This window comes from Rattus norvegicus, chromosome 1, assembly GCF_036323735.1.
Source record: "Rattus norvegicus strain BN/NHsdMcwi chromosome 1, GRCr8, whole genome shotgun sequence".
Lineage (NCBI taxonomy): Eukaryota > Metazoa > Chordata > Mammalia > Rodentia > Muridae > Rattus > Rattus norvegicus.
Genome location: NC_086019.1, coordinates 227646315 through 227668341, shown reverse-complemented (window position 1 = coordinate 227668341; position 22027 = coordinate 227646315). Strand labels below are relative to the sequence as shown.

At 39.7% G+C, this 22027-nt stretch overlaps 1 protein-coding gene across 1 annotated transcript in view; it reads left to right on the top strand.

Annotated features, from left to right (window-relative positions):
• Positions 1-464: 464 nt before the first annotated feature.
• Positions 465-22027, top strand: part of LOC134484828 (aldehyde dehydrogenase, cytosolic 1-like) — a 39901-nt gene continuing 18338 nt past the window's right edge. Inside the window, 9 exon segments of the mRNA XM_063280723.1 lie at positions 465-727; positions 5327-5431; positions 11753-11893; positions 13744-13767; positions 13769-13874; positions 17113-17123; positions 17125-17175; positions 18106-18234; positions 19682-19815. Coding sequence (XP_063136793.1) covers positions 578-727; positions 5327-5431; positions 11753-11893; positions 13744-13767; positions 13769-13874; positions 17113-17123; positions 17125-17175; positions 18106-18234; positions 19682-19815 — 851 coding nt within the window. The 5' untranslated portion in view covers positions 465-577.

Genomic DNA, 22027 nt, shown 5'->3' with positions numbered 1-22027 from the left:
TCTGCGTGTGACAAGGAACTCTGACTGAAAAGTCCTGCACAGTTTTCTGTTCCTACCAGAAAAAGAAAGGGCAAAGACAATTTGAAGCTATTAATATAACATTAGTTTATTGGGATTTATTTTATTTCAGCTGGGGAAAATAGTCTAGGAAAAGAGCATTTCTCCCTAACAGTACTCTGATCTGCTGGGATAAGGATGGATTCTCTGGTAGCCATGTCAGGCAGATTCATAGTCCTCTCCTCCTCAGCTCCTTGGGAGAGTGAGAACATCATCATTGCAATGCTTTGTTCCCCAGTCTATTCCAGAAGAAAAAGTTACACAGTAGCCTAACAAGCAGGAAAAGGCAAGAAAACAAAAGGAGGAACTGGCTTCCAGGGTCTGGAGCAGCTGCACACACCCTTAGCACAGGTTTGGCTCAGTAAATTAATTCATCTGCCAATGGTGTAGGATAGCCTCCTCTTGGAACTTGCAGATTCAGGAAGGATTTACATTTAAAGGCAAAGGCTCCCTGCCCCTAGGTTTTACCAAGTGAGTAGTGCCCTTCCTGCCCTGTCTGGCCATCCAATCATATGCCGATATGCAGGCAGATAAAAAGGAGCAAGTGCTCTTTCAGAACCAATTTGCTGAGCCTGTCACCTGTGTTCCAGGAGCCAAACCAGCAATGTCTTCCCCTGCACAGCCTGAAGTTCCTGCCCCACTGGACAACTTGAAGATTCAACACACCAAGGTGAGTCACTTGTGAGGGAGCTGGCCTTTGCCAGGGTCCTGGTTAAAGCAAAGTTTGGTTGAAGCCTTGGTAAGAGCTCTTTGCAAACACAAAGACAAAAAGCCTGTAACCTTAGTGGCCTGATTAAGCAGAGAGTTCTAAACACATCAGAGAGCTTCTCATAAGTTTTTCTCTTGACATGGGTCCAAGGGAAGGATTTTCTTCTGTGTTCAAGGCTCCTGTGCCAGAGTTCGGTGAACCATAGTGAGCAGTTCTATAAACTGTGCAGTGGGAACTTATGGTAAGGCAGACAAACAGGGGGACTTACTAGGGAAGGGAAGGGCTCTCATTCTCTCTCTCTCTCTCTCTCTCTCTCTCTCTCTCTCTCACTCTCTCAAATGCACACTTATCCAGGATAATAACATATAACCATATGTTTGAGGCACAGTGTTGGTGTTGGAAGACTTAACTCTGAACACTGAACAGGGTCTATTGCCAAAACTCCCAAAGAGACTTGAATTATTTTTTCTTATTTGAGATATAAACTGTACTTGTTTACTTCTCCTGGCATTTTTACTGTTTTTGGAGAATACATGTCATTGTTAATTGTTAATTGATAAATATTTAGAGACAGAAGAGCAGGAGCCTGACTCAGGCTTTTTAAACCTGCAGATCATGCTGGGATATCCTGAGGGGGCTATCTTAATTTTGCCTCCTGAATAGTTATAGCCTATATTTGTCAGATCCTAGGGTTCCAAAATTAGGAAATCAATATCACATATACTCCAGTGCATGTTAGGACAGTTACTAAAAGTTAGCCATGTTACAGCATGAAGATTACAAAGTGAGAGACTAATTCTTCACCTCTGTGGATGTCATTTTGACTTCTGAATTAAACAACAAAAACGGAGAGAGTGAGAGTTAGGCAAGAGCCAGATAGTCACTCTCAGTTATTTCTTTTCCTTTGAGCAAATGGAGGTGGCCTTGAAACATTGAAGCTTTTTGCATTTTCCAAAGCACCCAAATTGAGAGAGCTGCCTGGCTTACAGATTCTTTCCTTAGTAAAAGTCTACAGAGAGTAGTGAGTCTTGGCCATGACCAACACGTAGCTAGAAGTTCCCTGAGGTATGATTTCAGTGGAGAGAAAAATGTTAGATATTGACAAATGAGAGTATGTAAACTGTGGCTTGTCCATGGTCTCCAACAGCTCCCAGTTGTCCAAGGTTTGTGCACCCCACAGACAACAGTCTCCGTCCCTCTGTCTTTCTCATTTGGAAGAAATTCCTGTCGAAAATATTTACAGTCAAACTGTTTCAAGAAGATCAGAATTGTCAACTCTGCTTACATTGTATCGTAATCACTACAAGGAATTTGGTTTGCATGGTTCCAACTGGAAAGGTATTTTAGTGTCAGGATACCCCTCCCCCTTTATTTCACTTTTCATTCATGAATTTTGCTAAGATTGTGTGTGTGTGTGTGTGTGTGTGTGTGTGTATGTGTGTGTGTGTGTGTGTGTGTGTGTGTGTGTATGTGTGAAGGAAGTTTCAAAGTAAAGTATCTTTTCTCCAAATTGTTTCATTTAGCACTTATTAGTTAAGATCAAGATAAAGTATTAGAAAAATGAGGTATTCCTTAATGCCCCATGTACAAGCACAGGGCCAGCAACTCCTTAAACACAAACCGAGTTTCCGGTTGGAAACCTTTTTGCTACAAAGACATTGCATAAGGACATCCTCGAGGGGATGACAAACCTAAATATTTACAACCCAACTATGCATTTGGTGTTCAGGAAGTTCACTAGTTAATAATAAGCAACACCACTCAGGGAGTTTTTATTTTCTATGTATCTTCTCTATAAATCTGTTCTAGTCAGGAAGGATTTATATTTGATGTGCTGGTTATCTCATTTTTACACTTTGTAGTACACCAGTTGTATATCAATTAAATCTCAGTAGGACTTTCTGTATGCCTGTGCACTTCCCTTTACCATGCCCCAGCCTGTGCACTTCTCTCTTCCATGCCCCATTGGAGACCTGTCTTAGATTTACACTCCTAAGAGGGGTCGAAACAATGACTTAACTCAGCTCCTGGTTGCAAAACATGAAAGGGGAGGGTTGGAAGTACTTGTGAAATTGTTTTGTCTGACCAGTGTCTCAATTTCTGAATTACTTTCTCTACTGTTTTACTTTTCTTCTTTATTATAGAAAGAACCATATCAATCTTCATACTGGAAAAATTTAGGATCATTTCTTGGGGGTGGGGATGGGTCTCGGGCCCTTGGAATGTTTTAAGAATAACACCAAGTGGAATTGATTGGCACTGAGAAAGAAAATCCCAGGGCAGGTCAGTTTAAGGACCTGAGCAGCTACCCAGGAGAGGAGGAGATTGGAGGGCGAGAGGAGGAGGATGGGGGGGAGGGAGAGCAGAGCACCCCTTGCTGTTCAAGCTGGCATGAGCACATGACCAACAAGGAGCCAAGTGACAGGCAGGGGACTTTTCAGGGAAGGTATTACAAGTCCAAAAAGTTGTGGGAGAAAAAAAAACCAAACTGTTAAGAAAATCATGCCCAGAAAAAGAGAAAGAAGGAAAAGGAAAATATTACTTAAAACCACCAAAAAGTACTGAGACTTAGCACCCTACGAACATGGTCTAAACTTCTGCATCAGGGTTGGGGGTTTGGGGGAAAGAAAAGTCCAGCATCTCATTAGAGGACTATTTATTCCACCTATCACTATAGTTTGCCTCAAGATGAGCCCAGTTTCCTAGGGGTGGTCGCTTGTCCAAAGCGATTAAACCAGTCCAACTGTAATGTTAAGTCTATCCAGGTCAGGGAGTCTATTCAGTTGACCAGAGTTTTTGTTTTTTGTTTTTTTCCTAGTCTAACAGTGTTTTATGTACTGGGAAAGGAACAAACAGGCAGTTTAATAACAAAAAGGAAAAGAAAACCACCTATAGTCAGAGGGTTGCATACTCCTATTCTTCAGTGTTTGTTTCCAAACAAAGCAAGCCATTGAAGGATCATCTTTTCAGTGGTCATTTCTAGTTCACTTCCTCTTTGACAGGGTAGATAAAATGGAGTTTAAGAACTATTTTTTTTAATGAAATATAAAAGCTTTCGTATTTGAAACCTCTATAACTTCATAAATCCCAGGGCACCCGACAATCCCCATCCTTCCCCGTAGGGGTTGTGAGTAAATTCAGGTGCCCTTCATCCCTGCTACCAAGCTTCTGCATGAGCAGCTCCTTTGGAAGTTACAGGACCCCTCATCAACTCTACTGCCTCTACCTGCCTCTGCTTCTTACAATTGATATAGAATAATAGAGCCCCAATTCCTGAGAAGGGGTAAACAGTCTCCATAGTTAATTGGTGCCTTAGGATTTTCATTGCTGTGAAGAGGCACCAGGTCCAGGGCAACTTTTATAAAGGACACAATTTAATTGGGACAAGGGAACAGGTATGGAGGTTCAATCCATTGTCATTAAGGCAGACGGGAAACATGGCAGCGTATAGGAAGGTGTGGTGTTGGAGGAACTGAGAGTTCTACATCTTGTTCTAAAGGCTAAGAGGAGAAAATTAGGAAGAAGCTCATGAAGTCCACCCCTTTAGTGACATATTCCCTTCAACAAGGCCATACCTCCTAAGAGTGCCACTCCCTGGGCAAAGCATAGTCAAACCACTTCAATTGATAAGAAGCAGTTGAGGCAGGGTTTGTCTCATGAGGAATGACTAATATTAGCTATCTAGGCGGATGCATTTTTCTGCATGTTTTCCAACTCCTAGAATGTTTCTACCTGATTTTTCCAAATTTGTATCCCAATATGTTATTCTCTTCTTATTTTCTCCTAATTTTCTGCCAATCTGTCTTGCACAGTCATACTTTGTCTGACAAAAACTTCATCAGAGAGAAGTTTTGAGGTTTTTTTTCCAAGGACTTGAAGGGTAAAGTATTTTGAATCCTAGGATTTGGTAACTTGACTTACCATTCTCATTGCACACTTCTTAAATGATAGATGACTAGGAACTGTCTATAATTCCAATGCCATGGCAGCCAAGCCTCTCTGGCCTCCATTGACACCTACAATGCATGTGGTACATAAAACGTGCACACAGGCTTACACATATGAATAAATACAAATACACATATTTTTTAAAAAATTAACTCACCAAGCAATAATAGTTTTCATGCTCAAAAATGACTCATTGGCAAATAATTTTTGTGCACACAGGAAATAAATTACAGAGTTTCTTTCAACATTCTCACAGTGGCGCTATTACAAAGCTAAGCTTTCCTGTGTACAAATGGAGTGGAGTTAAATGCACATAAAAATAATTCTTAATGAATCTGCAGTTCGATGTGCAGATACTGAAATTCAGACTTTTCCAAGTGATCTAAAGGAATCTCTCATAAATACTATGACTTAATGACACAATAGTAAGACAATTCACAAGTGTGTAACCTCTGTGTTACTTTAGATGTTAAATGGGGCAACATGGACATTTTGGGGTCCGGGAAAGACACACAATTAGGTAACATTTAATACCTCAACTTTAATCTACAGAACTCTCAAACTTACAATGTATTTAAATTTGTTTTATATACCTTGGTTGCATTTCTATAGATCTTCATAAACAATGAATGGCATGATTCAGTGAGTCACGAGAAATTTCCTGTCATTAACCCTGCAACTGAGGAGGTCATCTGCCATGTGGAAGAAGGGGACAAGGTAAGTTGCCCAGCACCTACAGCTCCACTTTACAACAGGAGTCTGTTTCTCACTACTTTGAACTCGAAGTCCACTGAAAGTTCAATGAAATACATGAAAAATTGACTGCTCAGGCCATTGCGTATGTTTTCATTTGTCCTTGTCATAAGGAAATTTGTCAAATTTACATCTGGTAGCGAATAAATATTTATAATACACAGAAGTTAAAGAAACTAAAATTAAGAGAAAAAGAATCTTCATTAAAAAAACAACACCTCAGGCTATAGGTTTGATGTTAGCCTTTCTAATGTAACCTGGGAATTGAGAATAGGGTGATAGCATCCAAACTGTCGATAGTCTGAGGCTGCAGTAGCACGGTGAAGCGTGCACTACTAAATAACTTATATCTTTTCCTAAGGGTTAGCATTAACATTTCATATGGGGCATGGGGTTTTAAATAGTAATATACTTAGGGTGTATAGACTTAGCCTTTTACTTGCTCATTCTTTCTCCATTGTAGATAAAAATTGACTCTCAGGAAGATTATGAACGAGCTAATCAATAATTAGAAGGAAACAACTAAATATCTATTAAAGTAAATGTTTTCAGACAAGTGTGAAAGAAAACTGGTTACTATTTGATGCCAGTTAATAAAAAGTTATGTTATTGATGCTTTAATGTTGAAACCTTGAATACTTAGCCCCTTGGAGACATCTTGTTTGACAATGAAATTGATCTCACCAGGAAAACAACATTTTCCACCTGGGTTCAGTAGAAACTTTGAGACATTGCTGGGGCTGTCAGTGGGGTCTACCTTCTTCCTAAGGTGCAGAAGGGAAAGCTGGTGACCATCCCAGCAACCTTGCCAGTGAGCAAAATCTGCTGTATGCTAAGAGAAAACTACCCCCCCCAGAAGAGACAAAATCATATTCATACTCAGCCAAACTGTAAGTCATGTTACAGTACCAGACTGGTTGCCTGAACAAATGGCTCCTCTAGGGATATTGTCTGTGATACAGTCTGTGATAAGCAAGAACTTGTTTCATTACTACATTCCAGTATCTGTATCCATTTTGGAATTATTTAAAAACTTGCATTTTTAGAATAGTTGATGCTAATACAATTTGTGAGGGATCTAATGAAGAATGACTAGCATGGATTAGTGTAAGGTCGTAACCTGGTAAAGGGCACAGTCACAAGAAATCTGATATGCTGCACGGACTCATTAGGTCACAGGATAAAGGGTGGATTTGGAAATTCCATTCACTGCAGAATGGGGTGGCCAATGGCCATATCCTGTCTTTCACGGTTTCACAAGTGTGGGGCAGGAGCCAGAGCAAATGCGTGTTAGAAAGTGAAGTGTGCTTGTGGGTGGAAGGGCTTTCTTTCCACTTCAGTGACTCCTTTAGGAACCACTGACTAATTCTAGGGCATGAGCTAATCGATAATTGGAGGGGGAAAATTAATGCAGACAGGTGTGAAGGAAAACTGATCTGATTACTATTTTCTCCATCTCTAAGTGAAGTTAATATGGTGGTATACTTTGAAGGAGAGAAGGAAGCATTCAGACCCTCTCTAACTAATTCAAGAGTCACTTGACTTCCCACTTTCATTTGAAATACCTATATACATTCAGCCTACAGGTTCTGACTTCAAAACTGAAATATTTTGTTTTCGTTTATATCACATGATTTGATGGTAGCAAGTCAAAGTTATCCTATACACTGCTTTCTGTTTCATTCCAATGTATTTTTAAAGTGCTAGGCCCTGAACAAAAATCTGCAAATTATGCATGTTGAAGTTAAAATGTACTACAAACAGTAAAAAACGTTTTGAGACTAGTAATTTTAGATAATGCAAAAATGTCACAAAATGGAAAACAATTGTTTAAAGTATGATTATTTTTATACATAACTGTAAGAATAAGTCATATGAGGTTACATGTCACATCCAAAACATAAATTAACATATTTGTGTCTTTCTATGCTGTCAAACTCTATTGAGTAGCAATAAATTCATAAGATTTAGCCATTTAAATTATAGCAATTTGGCATAAAAACCACACACCTTAGCAGCCTGCAAGAGTGGAATGCCAATCATATCCCAGTATTAATTACTAACATTACATTTCATATTACATATCACACTGCAAATGCCTTTGTGCTTCTGTATATGAACATATGAGTTGCCAGTGAACACAAGTTGGAAAGCTGTCAGTATAGTCCAAGAAGTTCGGAAGCGGTTTAGGAAGAATCTGGGACCATATCCAGTGCCTGAGGGAATTTCTAGGGATTCAGCTGAGTCAGGAGTGAGAGAGAAACTGCAAAACTTGGCCAATTGGGTCCATAGCAGGAAAGGTCAGTTTGGAGAGGTGATCATGTACGTGAGCTGGCAGTCCAGTAGAAGGCAGTGTCAGCAGCAGGGACTCCGTTGAGTCAAATAGTCCTTGTTTGTTGACACTCATTCCAGGTAGAAGATGGCAGCTCATTCAGAGTCCACACCATTTCAGATTTGGTGTCCATCACTTTATGGGGTCCAAGCAAAGGAGTTCACTCTACCCTGGGCACCTGATACATTCTTGGGCATACTTTCTATGATTTGATTTTTTTCGTGTCCACTTTGCTCACATAATTTTAATTCTCCCCAGTACACTTATAGGATGGTTCACATTCTATTCTCAGGAGTAAAGAATTCATCAGTCTGTGCTGGGTAGTTGGTAGATGGGGGAGTTTCTGGGTCTACCTAGGGACTACAGTCATTCTCCCTGAAAATGAAGTCAAAGTTACTAATAAAAATGTACTCTTACAGACCAAGGCACAGGCTGAAAAACCACTGTTGTTCACAGTACGGAGCAACTCAATAGCAATGACTATTTAATAAAGCAGCCCTATTGATCATCCTTGCCCACATAATTGAATGTGTAAGTCAGATGTAGCATAAAATGTTGGTTCAAATTCTGCCACGTTTCTCTAGCATCAACTCTCTGTCCCATCAGTTAAAAGAGGGCACATGATACCTAAGTACAATAGTAATTTGTGTCAAAGAGAAGTTGTCTTTCTTCTTGGGGCTTAGACAGCTCTAGATCACCATCTGCCATTGAGGTGGGTGTCTGGGAATTATTGAAGTAGACTGTTACTTAGAGCCAGATTTTGAGGAAGGTTTTGAAAGTAAACGGACATGCTACTAGAACATTCTCTATTCAAAGAGAATTTCATGAGCAAAGGTGGGAAAGGGTGGCTGAGAGAGAGAGAGCAGGAGAAATGTAAACATGAAGTTTGCACAAGATAAATCAGGCCAGAAAATGTCAGACCTTGAAAACCAAACAGAGAACTTTGCTCTTAGGACCAGGATGAAGCCACCAGTTACAAGTGCTCAAGGGAACACGATAAGATAAATTACCCGACGATTAACCCTGGTAGCCTTATAGAGATAGTGGCAAGGGAAGACAATGAATGAGAGGCTGTTCACAATGTACGACAGAAAGGCCTAGTCAAGGATAGAAAAGCTGAAAGAATGTGCTAGAATGACCTCGGACGCCGCAGCCATTTTCACAGCTGTGAGTCTTGTGGGATCACAGTTACCTCCATCCTGTGAGCATTTGCATGTCTGCCACATAGAAGGGGTGAGACACAGACAGCTTTATGAGAGTTTAAAGATAAGAAAAAATGCCACAAACAAGTTGTGGCACAAGGGATCTCAGTTTAGGATAGAGTGGGGCATCTGCTGCGTCCACAGATGCTACACTGCTGAGTTCAACCCTGGTACGTGAACTAGGTTGCTGTTGACATAGATGGTGTCAAGAGGTCTATCTCAGATGTGTGCACACTAAGTGCACGGACTGTTTTGGCCACTCTTCTCAAAACAGTACCATTTACCAACTACTTACCTGTTGTGGTAAATAATAAAAATAAAAATAATTGCCACAAACCCTCGATAGCCAACATCAATGAGCCATATGGCATTAGCGGGGAATATTCATCTCAGGGGCGGCCAGTTCTAGTGTGGCACCACGCCACACTATCCCCAGCTACTCTCTGACCCTGGCGATCTCTCCTCCCCCATTGTCAGCTGCCCCCTCCAGGCTGTCTCTCTGCCAGCCAGGAACTCTCTGGTCCCAGCAACCCTGTAAAATCAGGACTCTAGAGGTCCCAGCAGTACCTCGTCCCCCAAGGCTCTGTGTCCTGCTCTGGTCTCAGGGAAGGCTGTCTTATCACAGCTCCCTGCCTGGAACTCTGTTCACACTCCGAGCAACTACTATAACTGGGTCATAGTCTCAGCTCCCAGCAACCCATTAAAATCAAAACTCCAGATGCTTATAATTTAGCAATCAGACTTATATCTTAAGTCTCATTCTACAAAATGAGAATTTTCCATGTAATAAACTCACAACCAATGATAATGATATAAACTGCCCCCCTAGGTATGATAAATTGACCTATAAAAATCCATCGCTTAAGAAATATTCATACTACACTTGATCTTAGCCTAAAGGCAGAGAAGCGATTTCATACCTTCCTGTGGCCGTTTAAGGCCACACGGATCGGGGTTGTTCTTCTTTACCTCCATGTTGGTTCTTCTTTTTCTTCTCTCCCACCTTTGTCCCCACCCAATTTCTCACTGTGCAATCACAGGCCCTGCCCCATCCTGTGGCAGCCCTCACCTGCAGAAAGAAGACAATCTATACTTACGAGCATTTGTGCTCAGCCTCAGAAGTAGTTATCAAAAAAATACCTGTGGGTTATTTGTAAATACTACATACGTTTAGCACTCATGATTTCAGATTGTTTCTTCAGTGATTCAGGGAAATGTTCTTATGGGATACTAAGGGATGCCTGTGTTTACAATTTGATAGTGGGATGCTCAGTTTTATGTTCCTCCCTCACTGTAGTACCGATAGCCAGGTGATGGACTGCCATAAGGTAGATGTATGTTCAGATGCATCAAAACTAAAAAGAAGAAATAAGAATCCATTTTCTAAACCTAAATATTTACTCTCCCTGCAAGATTAAATATCTTGTTTGAGGAAAGGGAGTCACACCCATATGATGAAACCACAAGTATGAATTTATTTATACCAGTTTTTTAAAAGCAGGATTTCTTGTTTATTGTTTTGGCTTGTCTGGTTTGGTCTTAGGTTTTCTACAGGACAGGTTACTTGTCTCAAAGCCATTTTTCTCGCCAGCTCTTGGAGAGACCACAAAGCTCAAGAGAGCTATTATTAAGCAAAGGCCAATAATACTGACAAGACACTGAGCAGAGGGCTCCTTGCACGGCTTGTGTCACACTAGTTTGAACTGTGTGGTTTCAGAAATGACCGTAACATTATTCCCAAGCGACATTCCAAAAAGATGAAGCCCACTGCTCCCTTGATCATCTTGATTTATGGGGTTCCATGAATCAGTGAGTTCCATAGACAAAGGTTATAGAATAGTTGTTCTGTGCATGCTATTTGCCATTGATTTGTTGAAGGAAAAAAGTACATGAAGCAGTAACAGAAGGAGCAGAGACGCCTCCAGCAGACATGCTGGAAGCGACTAGAAGTGGTCTTAGTAGAGACCTACCAAGGAACGAAGCGACCATGGAATAGCTTAGCAGGGAGGTGGCTCAGGAAACCTAAAAGAGAAATTAGGTGATCATAAAAGTACATGAACAAAACCAAGGAAGCTAAGTGGTGTGAGTGGGACTTTATTCTATTAAGCAGTATATAATTAATAAAGAAAACTGTCTTCTCTCCTTAACCGGGGCCTAGAATGACTAGAGTGGATCACCTGGGAAATCAGGTGCTTACCAAACACACAGTGTTTAGATTTGAAGGTGAAACATTGAACATAAAGGTCACAGCTGTCACACAGGTAGTGTAACTGTTATTAACGTCTGTGCAACATTGTAGACATGAAGTTCTAAGGGACAGATGTAGCACCATGAGGCAGGGCATGTGGCTTACTACAAATATATTAGTCCTGAGATCTCCTGTCTGTTTTTGCTTCAATGTCTCTGTTTGTAATAGAAGGAATAAATTCGTCCCATTGCATTTTCTGAAACAAATGACTTAATGTGTGCAAATTAACTGTAACGTAATTTCAAATAAAAAGTGTCTTCTTACAACAAGATAAAGTGACAACTATTACAACATACAATCTCTATTTTAAAAGTTTAACTATTTGATAGACAACTAGAATATATTCTAAATACATCAAGAGGAACCATTTCAACATCTCACCATGAGGTGTGGTGACTTAGGCTCTGTTTGTGAGAACTGTGTCATATTTTATTAGGTTGTGATGTTGTATTTGCTCATGTAGTATTTTGAATATTCTGAAGGGATTGATCTATGATTTCCAGGCAGATGTTGACAAAGCTGTGAAGGCCGCAAGACAGGCTTTCCAGATTGGCTCCCCCTGGCGCACCATGGATGCTTCAGAGAGAGGACGCCTGCTGAACAAGCTGGCTGACTTAATGGAGAGAGATCATCTGCTGCTGGCTGTGAGTATTAACCAAAGTCAATGGGAAATATGGGAGAGCTCCCAAGGGCACTCACTGTTTCAGCCAACAGTCAGTCTGGTTTAAAGACTGACTTCCTCCTGCTTTTCTCTAGAACTTCTGAGAGTCCAGAATCCAGTTTTATAATATTCATTAAACTTCTTGCATGGTCTCAGGGGTTATATATTTTTATTTTAAGTTAAATAAGTCATTATAGAACATGGATGGAACTGGTCTTTTCATCTTTGAAGTTCAGTAAAGTCAATTGAAAACAAAGTGGTACCCATGTTACAATTCAAAATAACTTGCTTTAGCGTTAGACTCTTAAGTGACCATGAGAGTCAAACCTTCATTTTATTAAAAAATATCAGCAACTTACCAATTATTAAGAATCATTTATTCCTCAAGGATTATCCATTGCTTAAAACATGTAAAAGTAGAATCTATACCTCTGTAATAAATGCATACTAATTAAAGTATTCTATTGGCAGAAAACAGCATTTCCCAAAGCTTAAGGCTCTTTCTGTTTGTCTTCATTGTAGAGGGAAAGTGTTACTTCTTCTGTCAGCCACAGGGAGAGCAGAACATGCATATAAAGAAAGTCACATTGATTTAATTTTAGGATAGTAGTGGACAGTATCAAACCTGTGCATCTTGCCATGTGACCACCCACTGAAATGTCTGATTTCAAAGCATCTTATAAAGTCTGCACAAAATGTATGTGGAAAAGAAGATACTACTAGATAAGAAAATGTCCAACTTCACCATCCACCCCCCTTTTTTGAAAATAGGTTTTTTTCTCATACTACATATCCTGATTACAGTTTCTCCTTCTCCATTCCACCTACTTCCTCCCTGCTCTCCTGTGTACCCACCCACTTTATGTATGTCATTATAAATGAACAGGCTTCTAAGAGATCACAACCAAACACAATAAATATAACTAATAAGATGAGACAGGAAATATCATATTAAGGTTGATCACGGCAACCCGACAGGTGGAAACAAGTCTGACAGGTAGACACAAGAGTCAGAGATCAACTTGTTCTCACAAGAATCCCATGAATATACTAAGTTAAAAGCTATAAAATATGCCGAGGACCTAATGCAGAACCATTAAGGCACTGGCTTTGCTTCTTCAGTCTCTCTGAGTTTATATGCACCTTCCTTAGTTGAGTTAGAGAACAATGTTCTTCTGGTGTCCTCATTTCCTTTGACTCTTACATTATTTCTTTTGTACTGCATGATTCCCTGAGTTCTGAGGGGAGGCATTGTTGAAATAACTATGACACAATTTCCCAAACAGGTTTGTGATAGAAACTTGCTAAGACAAATCCCTAATAAAAGTTGCTAGTGTTACAATTGTTTGAATAGACATAAACATGTGTTACAATTGTGTGAACCAACCATTTATATGAGAAGAATATGATACTGATTCTAGCATTGTTAATAGTTGAAAACATGAAACTATTGCCACAGCAGACATCAAGTATAATCTAGTTGGTACTCAGATAGAAAAAAGATACTAAGAGTCATTTTCACAGCTGATTGCTTATGTGACCAGTTCTTAGACACTGCTTAACCAGGACACATTTACAATCTGACAGAAAAGGGACCAGAATCAGACAATTAGAATCTTATCATCTCTCCCAACAGGATCTTGCTGTGTGACCACAAATAAGTCATTTGATTGTTCCTCAAGTTGTTTGATTTAAAAAGCACTAGATTTAAGATTTCTTGTATTTCTAAAGCTCTCTAGTACATAAGTGCTAAAAAAACATTCACTGTATATTCTTGATAAAATTTTTATTGTTAAGAGTTTAGTTTAGACTTTGACATTCTTTTGTTTTCAGACAATGGAATCAATGAATGCTGGAAAAAATCTTTACTCATGCATACATGTTGGATACAGAGGTCAGCATAAAAGCCTTAAAGTACTTTGCAGGCTGGGCAGACAAGATTCATGGCCAAACAATACCAAGTGGTGAGTACATGTGGGAAACTGGCAGCATGACGGTAGAGGAGAGGCCACTATGCGGAGCTGGGTACCTTCAAATTGTCCCTGGTAGAGGCATTAATCAATTAGGTAAATTATTATTTTCCTCTTCATTTTGATCCAACACATGCTCTGATGCTGGAAGTTCTGTTAAGAGTCAAATGTTCATAGTTCAGATAGTATTAAAATACAAACATTACCATAGGTTCAACTACTAATTTGAGGGAGATGTTTCAGGGATGAAACTTTTCAAAGATGGCTGCTGAAATTATTTATTTGGGATTCATTCCCATGAACATTTGTGACTACTCTATAGTATTATTGCCTGAGTCTTTCCTTGCAGAGGAAGAGTAAACTGTGTCTATCGGTGACTGTTCAAGCCTGATGCACTTAGACCATTGTAATTCACCAACCCAATTATTTACACCAATGTGTTCCAAATGGTTCAAGTCAAGATAAGAGTATGATTACTAGCTGAATTAACAGTCTTTTCATGGAAATGCTATGTGTTTCTTATTAAGGTAGACAAGTAGTAGCACATGCATGACAAATATTCCATGTGAAGAAAGAACCAGTTTGGGATGTAATAAAGGTAGTTTCATATCTGAATAGTAATGACTTTCGGGACTCAAGTAATCCACTTCTAGTTCTGTTCCTGATGGGCACTGCCAGTCTATGTGGAGGATTCAGTATGGAAGGTGGTCACCAAGAAGTTAGAAGATCAGGATGAGACCACGGAGGTACCATGAAGGGACTCTTTTGAGGCTCTACTTCCATTCTTAGGAAACATAGAAGAAACTGTTTAAAGTGTATGTGGTTTCTGACATGAAAAGTACTTGCTGTGGTAGCAGTAAGCTCCTGTGGAAGTCAGAACAAAACACAGAACAACAGAATTTCTAAGGTAAGAGTATCAGAGTAAGGCACAGGACTTGGGCAAATCCAAATGGAAAAGAACTATGTTTCACTTAAGACCTATTTTTGTAGCTTAAGTCCAAGTGGAATTAAGGACCTCCACATCAAACCAGATACACTCAAACTAATAGAAGAAAATGTGGGGAAACATCTAGAACATATGGGCACTGGAGAAAATTTCCTGAACAAAACACCAATGGTGTATGCTCTAAAATCGAGAATCGACAAATGGGATCTCATAAAACTGCAAAGCTTCTGCAAGGCAAAGGACAGTGTTGTTAGGACAAAACAACAACCAAGAGATTGGGAAAAGATCTTTACTAATCCTACAAGAGATAGAGGGCTTATATCCAAAATATACAAAGAACTCAAGAAGTTAGACCGCAGAGAGACAAATAACCCTATTAAAAATGGGGTTCAGAGTTAAACAAAGAATTCACAGCTGAGGAATGCAGAATGGCTGACAAACACCTAAAGAAATGTTCAACATTTTTAATCATAAGGGAAATGCAAATAAAAACACTCTGAGATTTCACTTCACACCAGTGAGAATGGCTAAGATCAAAAACTCAGGTGATAGCAAATGCTGGTGAGGATGTGAAGAAAGAGGAACATTGCATTGTTGGTGGGATTGCAGACTGGTACAACCATTCTGGAAATCAGTCTGGAGGTTCTTCAGAAAATTGGACATTGAACTACCTGAGGACCCAGCAATACCTCTTTTAGGCATATACCCAAAAGGTTCCCCAACATATCACAAAGACACATGCTCCACTATGTTCATAGCAGCCTTGTTTATAATAGCCAGAAGCTGGAAAGAAGCCAGATGCCCTTCAACAGAGGAATGGATACAGAAAATGTGGTACATCTACACACTGGAATATTACTCAGCTATCAAAAACAATGACTTTAGGAAATTCATAGGCAAATGGATGGAACTGGAAAATATCATCCTGAGTTAGGTAACCCAATCACAGAAAAACACACATGGTATGCACTCATTGATAAGTGGCTATTAGCCCAAATGCTTGAATTACCCTAGATGCACAGAACACATGAAACTCAGGAAGGATGACCAAAATGCGAATGCTTCACTCCTTTTTTAAAAGGGGACCAAGAATACCCTTGGCAGGGAATAGGGAGGCAAAGTTTAGAACAGAGGCAAAAGGAAAACCCCTTCAGAGTCTGCCCCACATGTGGCCCATACATATACAGTCACCAAACTAGATAAGATGGATGAAGCAAAGAAGTGCAGGCCGACAGAAACTGAATGTAGATCTCTCCTGAGAGACATACCCAGATTACAGCAAATACATAGGCGAATGCCAGCAGCAAACCACTGAACTGAGAACAGGACCCCCGTTGAAGGAATCAGAGAAAGGACTGGAAGAGCTTGAAGGGGCTCGAGACCCCATATGAACAACAATGCCAAGCAACCAGAGCTTCCAGGGACTAAGCCACTACCTAAAAACTATACATGGACTGACCCTGGGTTCCAACCTAATATGTAGCAATGAATTGCCTAGTAAGAGCGCCAGTGGAAGGGGAAGCCCTTGGTCCTGCCAAGACTGAACACCTAGTGAACGTGATTGTTGTGCAGAGGTGGTAATGGGGGGAGGATGGGGAGGGGAAACCCATATAGAAGGGGAGGGGTCTTGGTTACAGGGATGTTGACCTGGAAACCAGGAAGGGGAATAACAATAAAAATGTAAATAAGAAATACTCAAGTTAATAGAGATAAAAAAAGAAGTAATACCAATTTGAAGACACAAAAAGAAAAAGGACATATTTTTGTCTTGTTGTTTTTGTTTCATTTTTTCCTCATAGATTAAAAACCATTGCATTTGTGTTCAGTAGACAAAAGACACAAAACCAACAATTCCAAATCAACAGAAAGACTGCTTACGTTTTCACCATTTTAAATTATTTTTCTTTTAAAATTTCATGCTCCTGGGAGATTTGAGAGGTTGGAAACATTTTCATGTTGTTCAGCCCTTACCTAGGATATCACTCCTATCTCATTTCTGGACCACTCTGTGCATGAGGACGATGCTGAAGGCAGCCATCTTGGTATTACAGGAATATTCAGACATTTTCCCATCTTGCTATTTAGATTCATGGACCTCAGTCTTTAGATTCAAATTTCTCTTTGAGGGCTCCATTGTTTATGTTATTAGTCTTGTATATAGGGTCTTTTGTTTCCCCTTTGCTGCTGAGTGTGGGGCTCCTTTTATATCAATCTCATATCTACACTGCCATGCCTACACAGCACATTTACCTTTAATGAGTGGTGTGTGTGTGCTTTGTTTTTTAGATGGAGATGTTTTTCACTTATACAAGACGTGAACATATTGGGGTGTGTGGCCAAATCATTCCTGTAAGTTTTCCTTATGACTCCCAGTGAGGGAAAGAAAGGTCTAATTCCATTGATCTGGTGATGAAGCCCATTCCCATACAAGTGAAGCTCATGCAATGGTTATGGGTGAAGTAAACGAAAGTCACTGTCTTTCCAAAAACCGCTTCACTCTCTTTTAATTTAGCCTTTTAAATCATGTCAGCTATATCCAGGCAGTGTCCTATATCTTCACACATGTTAGCTAGGCATGTACTATTTCTCAGATCTAAATTTCTTTATTAAATCTCAGGACATCCATCTAAAGTAGAAAGGACTATTTTTGCCACTCATGGGTTATGAATGAATTAAATAAAGAAGGAGCCGTGTGTCTGACTTTTGACAAACAGCCAGTGGTTTGCAGGGATCCAAACTCAAGACCTCACCCTCTGAATATGACACCTCTTTGATTCAATATTGTCTGTCCTATGTTGAGCCTAGGCTTCTAATTTCAAGAGCACGATCAACATGTTTAAAGCCCTGGGATCACTTTCCAGCACACATATACACAAAATCTCCTGGATATGAATTTTTCTAGATTGTATATTGGATAAATACACTAAACGTCTTCTAGGGAGAAATAGAAAGAGGATTTGACAAATGTAAAACACAAGTAGCTTACAACATGCTTAACTATATGCGAAAGGATGCAGTAACTTTTTTTTTTTATTTTCTTGAGAATTCAAAATAACAGGGCTGGATTAAGTTCAGCAATTCTTCCCTGTTCAGTTCTCCTCTGTGGATAGTTTTAAGCTTTTATCATTTACTGGTTTCTTTTATGAAGTTATATAAGACAAACTAGATAATTACACAAACCTCTGAAGTATTATGCAACTTTTGTCAGGGTGGCAAACATTATTAACAAAGGTGGTTTTGAGTGATGCAAAGAATCCATTGTTCAATTTTGATTTTCAGTGGAATGGTCCATTGGTTTCATTCATTTGGAAAATAGGCCCTGCCCTTAGCTGTGGGAACACCGTGATTGTGAAGCCAGCAGAGCAAACTCCTCTCACAGCTCTTCACATGGCATCTTTAATAAAAGAGGTGAGTTTCCTGAGTCTAAACATGTAGTCAAATTCTTGGTCCCAGTTTACCTTACCGGTGTCGTTCACATGTCCTGTGAGCTTTGCTGTTCACCCGTGCCTCCTGCTCTGTCATTCAGATAAATGCAGCAGAACTTAGGGCTGGAATGTTTGTCAGTCAACATGAAGGTCTCTCCAAACAAATCAGAGTCTTATAACCTTGTCAATTGTGTCTTAGGTTGCATGAATCTCATGAATTTAACTAAGTTCACAAGGAATTACAACCTTATATTTTTACTATATACCATATTATAGCATTGAAAATTAATTGTGAAAACTTTTCTTTTTTTAAATTTTTTATTAGATATATTTCTTTACTTACATTTCAAATGTTATTCCCTTTCCCAGTTTCCTGTCCATAAACCCCCATTCCCTCCCCTCCCCCATACAGGTATTCCCCCTTACTGCCCCCATATTTCCCTGCACTGTGGGTCCAATTTTGGCAAGACCAAGGCTTCTCCTTCCACTGGTGCCTAATAAGGCTATTCTCTGCCATATATGCAGTTGTAGCCCTGCAACAGTCCATGTATAGTCTTTATTTTAATTGCTGAAATGTTGAGCCATATCTTTGCCTCCAGGTTATAATTGAATTGGTTGCTTCTGTAAGCTATTTAAAGGTTATATTTGTTTTAATATCTCTAAGGGCCGAAAGTTACTCTGACAATATTTTCCTAGATTTGTTAATGGAGACAATAGGTTCCATCTTTCATTATAGATAATTTAATATACATTCCTATGTCCTTCCAATTGAATTCCTTTTATAAAATTTGGCACGGTTAATCTGTTGAGTGATGTTCAGTTGTCATAATGTTGTTGCCAATGTGACAAATCGAAGAAGAAAGTACCTCAGTTGAGAAATTGTCTTTATCTGAGTGGCCTGTAGCCATGTTTATGGAGGAATTTTGTTTGCTTCTTGATGTAGCAAGACACAGCTCACCATAAACAATGCTATCCCTAGGCAGGGGGGCCTGGGTTGTATGAGAGAGGTTGCTGAGCCAGTCAGAGAAATTGAGGCAGTGAGTAGCATTCCTCTATGGTTTGTGCTTTAGTTCCTGGATCCAGGTTCCTGCCTTGGCTTCCCTTACTGATGGACCATAACCTATTAATCAAATAAACCACTTCCTTTCCATGCTCGTTTTGGTCAATGTTTTATCATAGCAAACATGGCATAACTAATACAAGTTATGACAGACTTTTCTTTAAAACATAGTGTACCTCAGGATCATGACCTTTGGAGGTATGGTCATATGGATGAGAAATCCAAAACATGAAGAAACAACAAATACCCCTAGATCACTTTTCTTGATAGAAGAACTCCCTAGGTGAACATATGAAACAACACAATGTCTCACATAAGTCTTTTGAAATTAAATTCTTGATCTGTTTACTGTTTGTTTCTTTACTTGCAGGCAGGGTTTCCTCCTGGTGTGGTGAACGTTGTCCCTGGTTATGGACCAACTGCAGGGGCAGCCATCTCTTCTCACATGGACATAGACAAGGTGTCTTTCACAGGATCAACAGAGGTAGGGCCATTTTTTGGAACGTCTCATGCCTAACAAGTAGACCCATGCTCTCAGCAGCATTTCTCGGCCATCATATTCTTTAAAAAAGTTGCTTAATGATTTGTTCCTTATTCCGGACTCCAAATATGCTTATGAAATGCAAGTGGATAAATTTTGGATAAAAGAAAATACTTGTTACTAATTCAGAAAGAGTTTAGTAAACAAGTTTTTAGTGTAATCACTACCATCTCTTAGGAGAAATAGCCTCTGAGGATGTCAGCTATTAATAAACTATGTGATAGAAGATACAAATTGGGCCACAGTGATTTGTATGAATTGCTATCTCTGGATTAATAAAATTAAATGGTACAGTTTCATCCTTAGCTTCCTGTCTGAGACTCTGTCTACTGAGCATACTCTGAGAGGGAGACAAATCTGCTTCTTTCCACATTCCTGCTGGAAGAGCCTCAGTTCTCAGTGTCTCTGTCTCCACTATGGAAAGATACAAAGTTGAAATTCAGGAACCAGCCACAACCATAACAAGCCATAACAAGACTCAGCAATGGGAGAGAGAGAGAGGACTAGAGGAAGACCTGTGAAATATATAATTCTGGGGATTACACGAGTTTCTGTTACAAACAAAAGAATATGTGGATATTATGCAGTTTCAAGCAAAGTCATGTTTTAACGTATAATTCTTGGGATTGTATGAGTTCCTTTTAAGAACAAAAGTGTATGTAGATATTATGCTGTTTCAAGTAAAGCTTTGCTAAGCTGTAATATTATTAGCTGTTCAACCGAAAAGATATTATGTGAGTCATTGGTATGGGATGAAAAGGGGACATGGATAGACCTGATTAAACCACTCTCACAAGAAACAGGTTGGAGAAGGAAAAGGATACTTAAAAAGTTCTATCCAAGGGATCAAAAGAAGAAAAGCTCATTCAAACTTGGAACTTTTTAAGGAATAATGTTGGTTTTAATTTCTTTAAAACTGAGAAGAGAAAACATTCTAAATAGTGAACTGAGGATGAGTTAATTTCCTTATAATTGCCTTTAACCACATCAGCATTATTTTAAATCTGCACAGAGAATTGATTTAAGAAGACATCGACTTTTTCATCTTTTCAAATGTGTTTGTGTTTCTCTGTGTATTTGTTTTTCATACGCAGGAGAAAAATAGTGTATCATGCACATCTCTGACTGAGAAAGGCCAAAAACAACCATACATTCATGACTTTCTCTGAAAAAACTACAGCAAGCTCTCTATGATATGCTAATAACTTTAGCAGTCATGATGCAGCAGGAGAGGCTTTTACCACAGTAGATAGAACAGGCAGGCTAGAAGAAGCCTGGAACTCCACACCCTGTGTAAAGGGGATGCAAGCGGCATTTGAGCCCAGATCATAGGTGCACTTATCCAGTTTGTCTCTGCCAGAGGCCGATGGGCCTTGAGCATAGCGGCATGTTTATCCTGTGACTGTCTTTTTTCTCTTTTAAAAATTGGTTGTTTTATTTACATTTAATATGTTATCCCTCTTCACAGTTTCCCCTCCATAAAACCCCTATCCCTTCTCACTCCCCCTCCCGCTATAAGGATGCTCCCCCACCTACCCACCAACTCCTGCCTCAGTGCACTAGTGTTCTCCTATCCTGGGTCATGAGCCTCCACAGGGCCAAGGGACTCCCCTCGCAGTGATGCCAAATAAAGTCACCCTCTACTACTTATGCAGCTGAAGCCATGGGTCCTCCAATGTGTACTCTTTGGTTTGTGGTTTAGTCCTATGACTGTCTTAACTAATCCTCAAATATTTGCCATTTTGTCATTCCCATAATGCTATTCTTACGCCTGTTTACCTTCTGAAAAACAACAACAGCAACAAAATTAGAACACTAGGCAATTTCTAGGTTCAAATGGAGGGATATATCTCTGAAAACTGAATCGCCCTTCTAACATGAGGTTGTGGATTTGAAAAGCACAGGAACTGTAGCACCCACTTTCCGCAGCTTTACACAGTAAAGGCGAGAGCACTCAGACAGCCCCACTGTGTGTTTGTGAAACATCTCCAGTCTCTGCTTCCTCCTCCCACTCTTTCACTTTCTCACATTAATATAGGAGGTGTGTCACTGTGCTCTCTCCCCTCCTGATTAGTCCTTTGTCTTTCACATCCCAGGGGGCTTTGTGTATATAAGCCCCTCTTTCCTGACTTCTTGCTCCCTCCTGTTTCTAAGGAGTTTCAGTGTTAGTTCTAC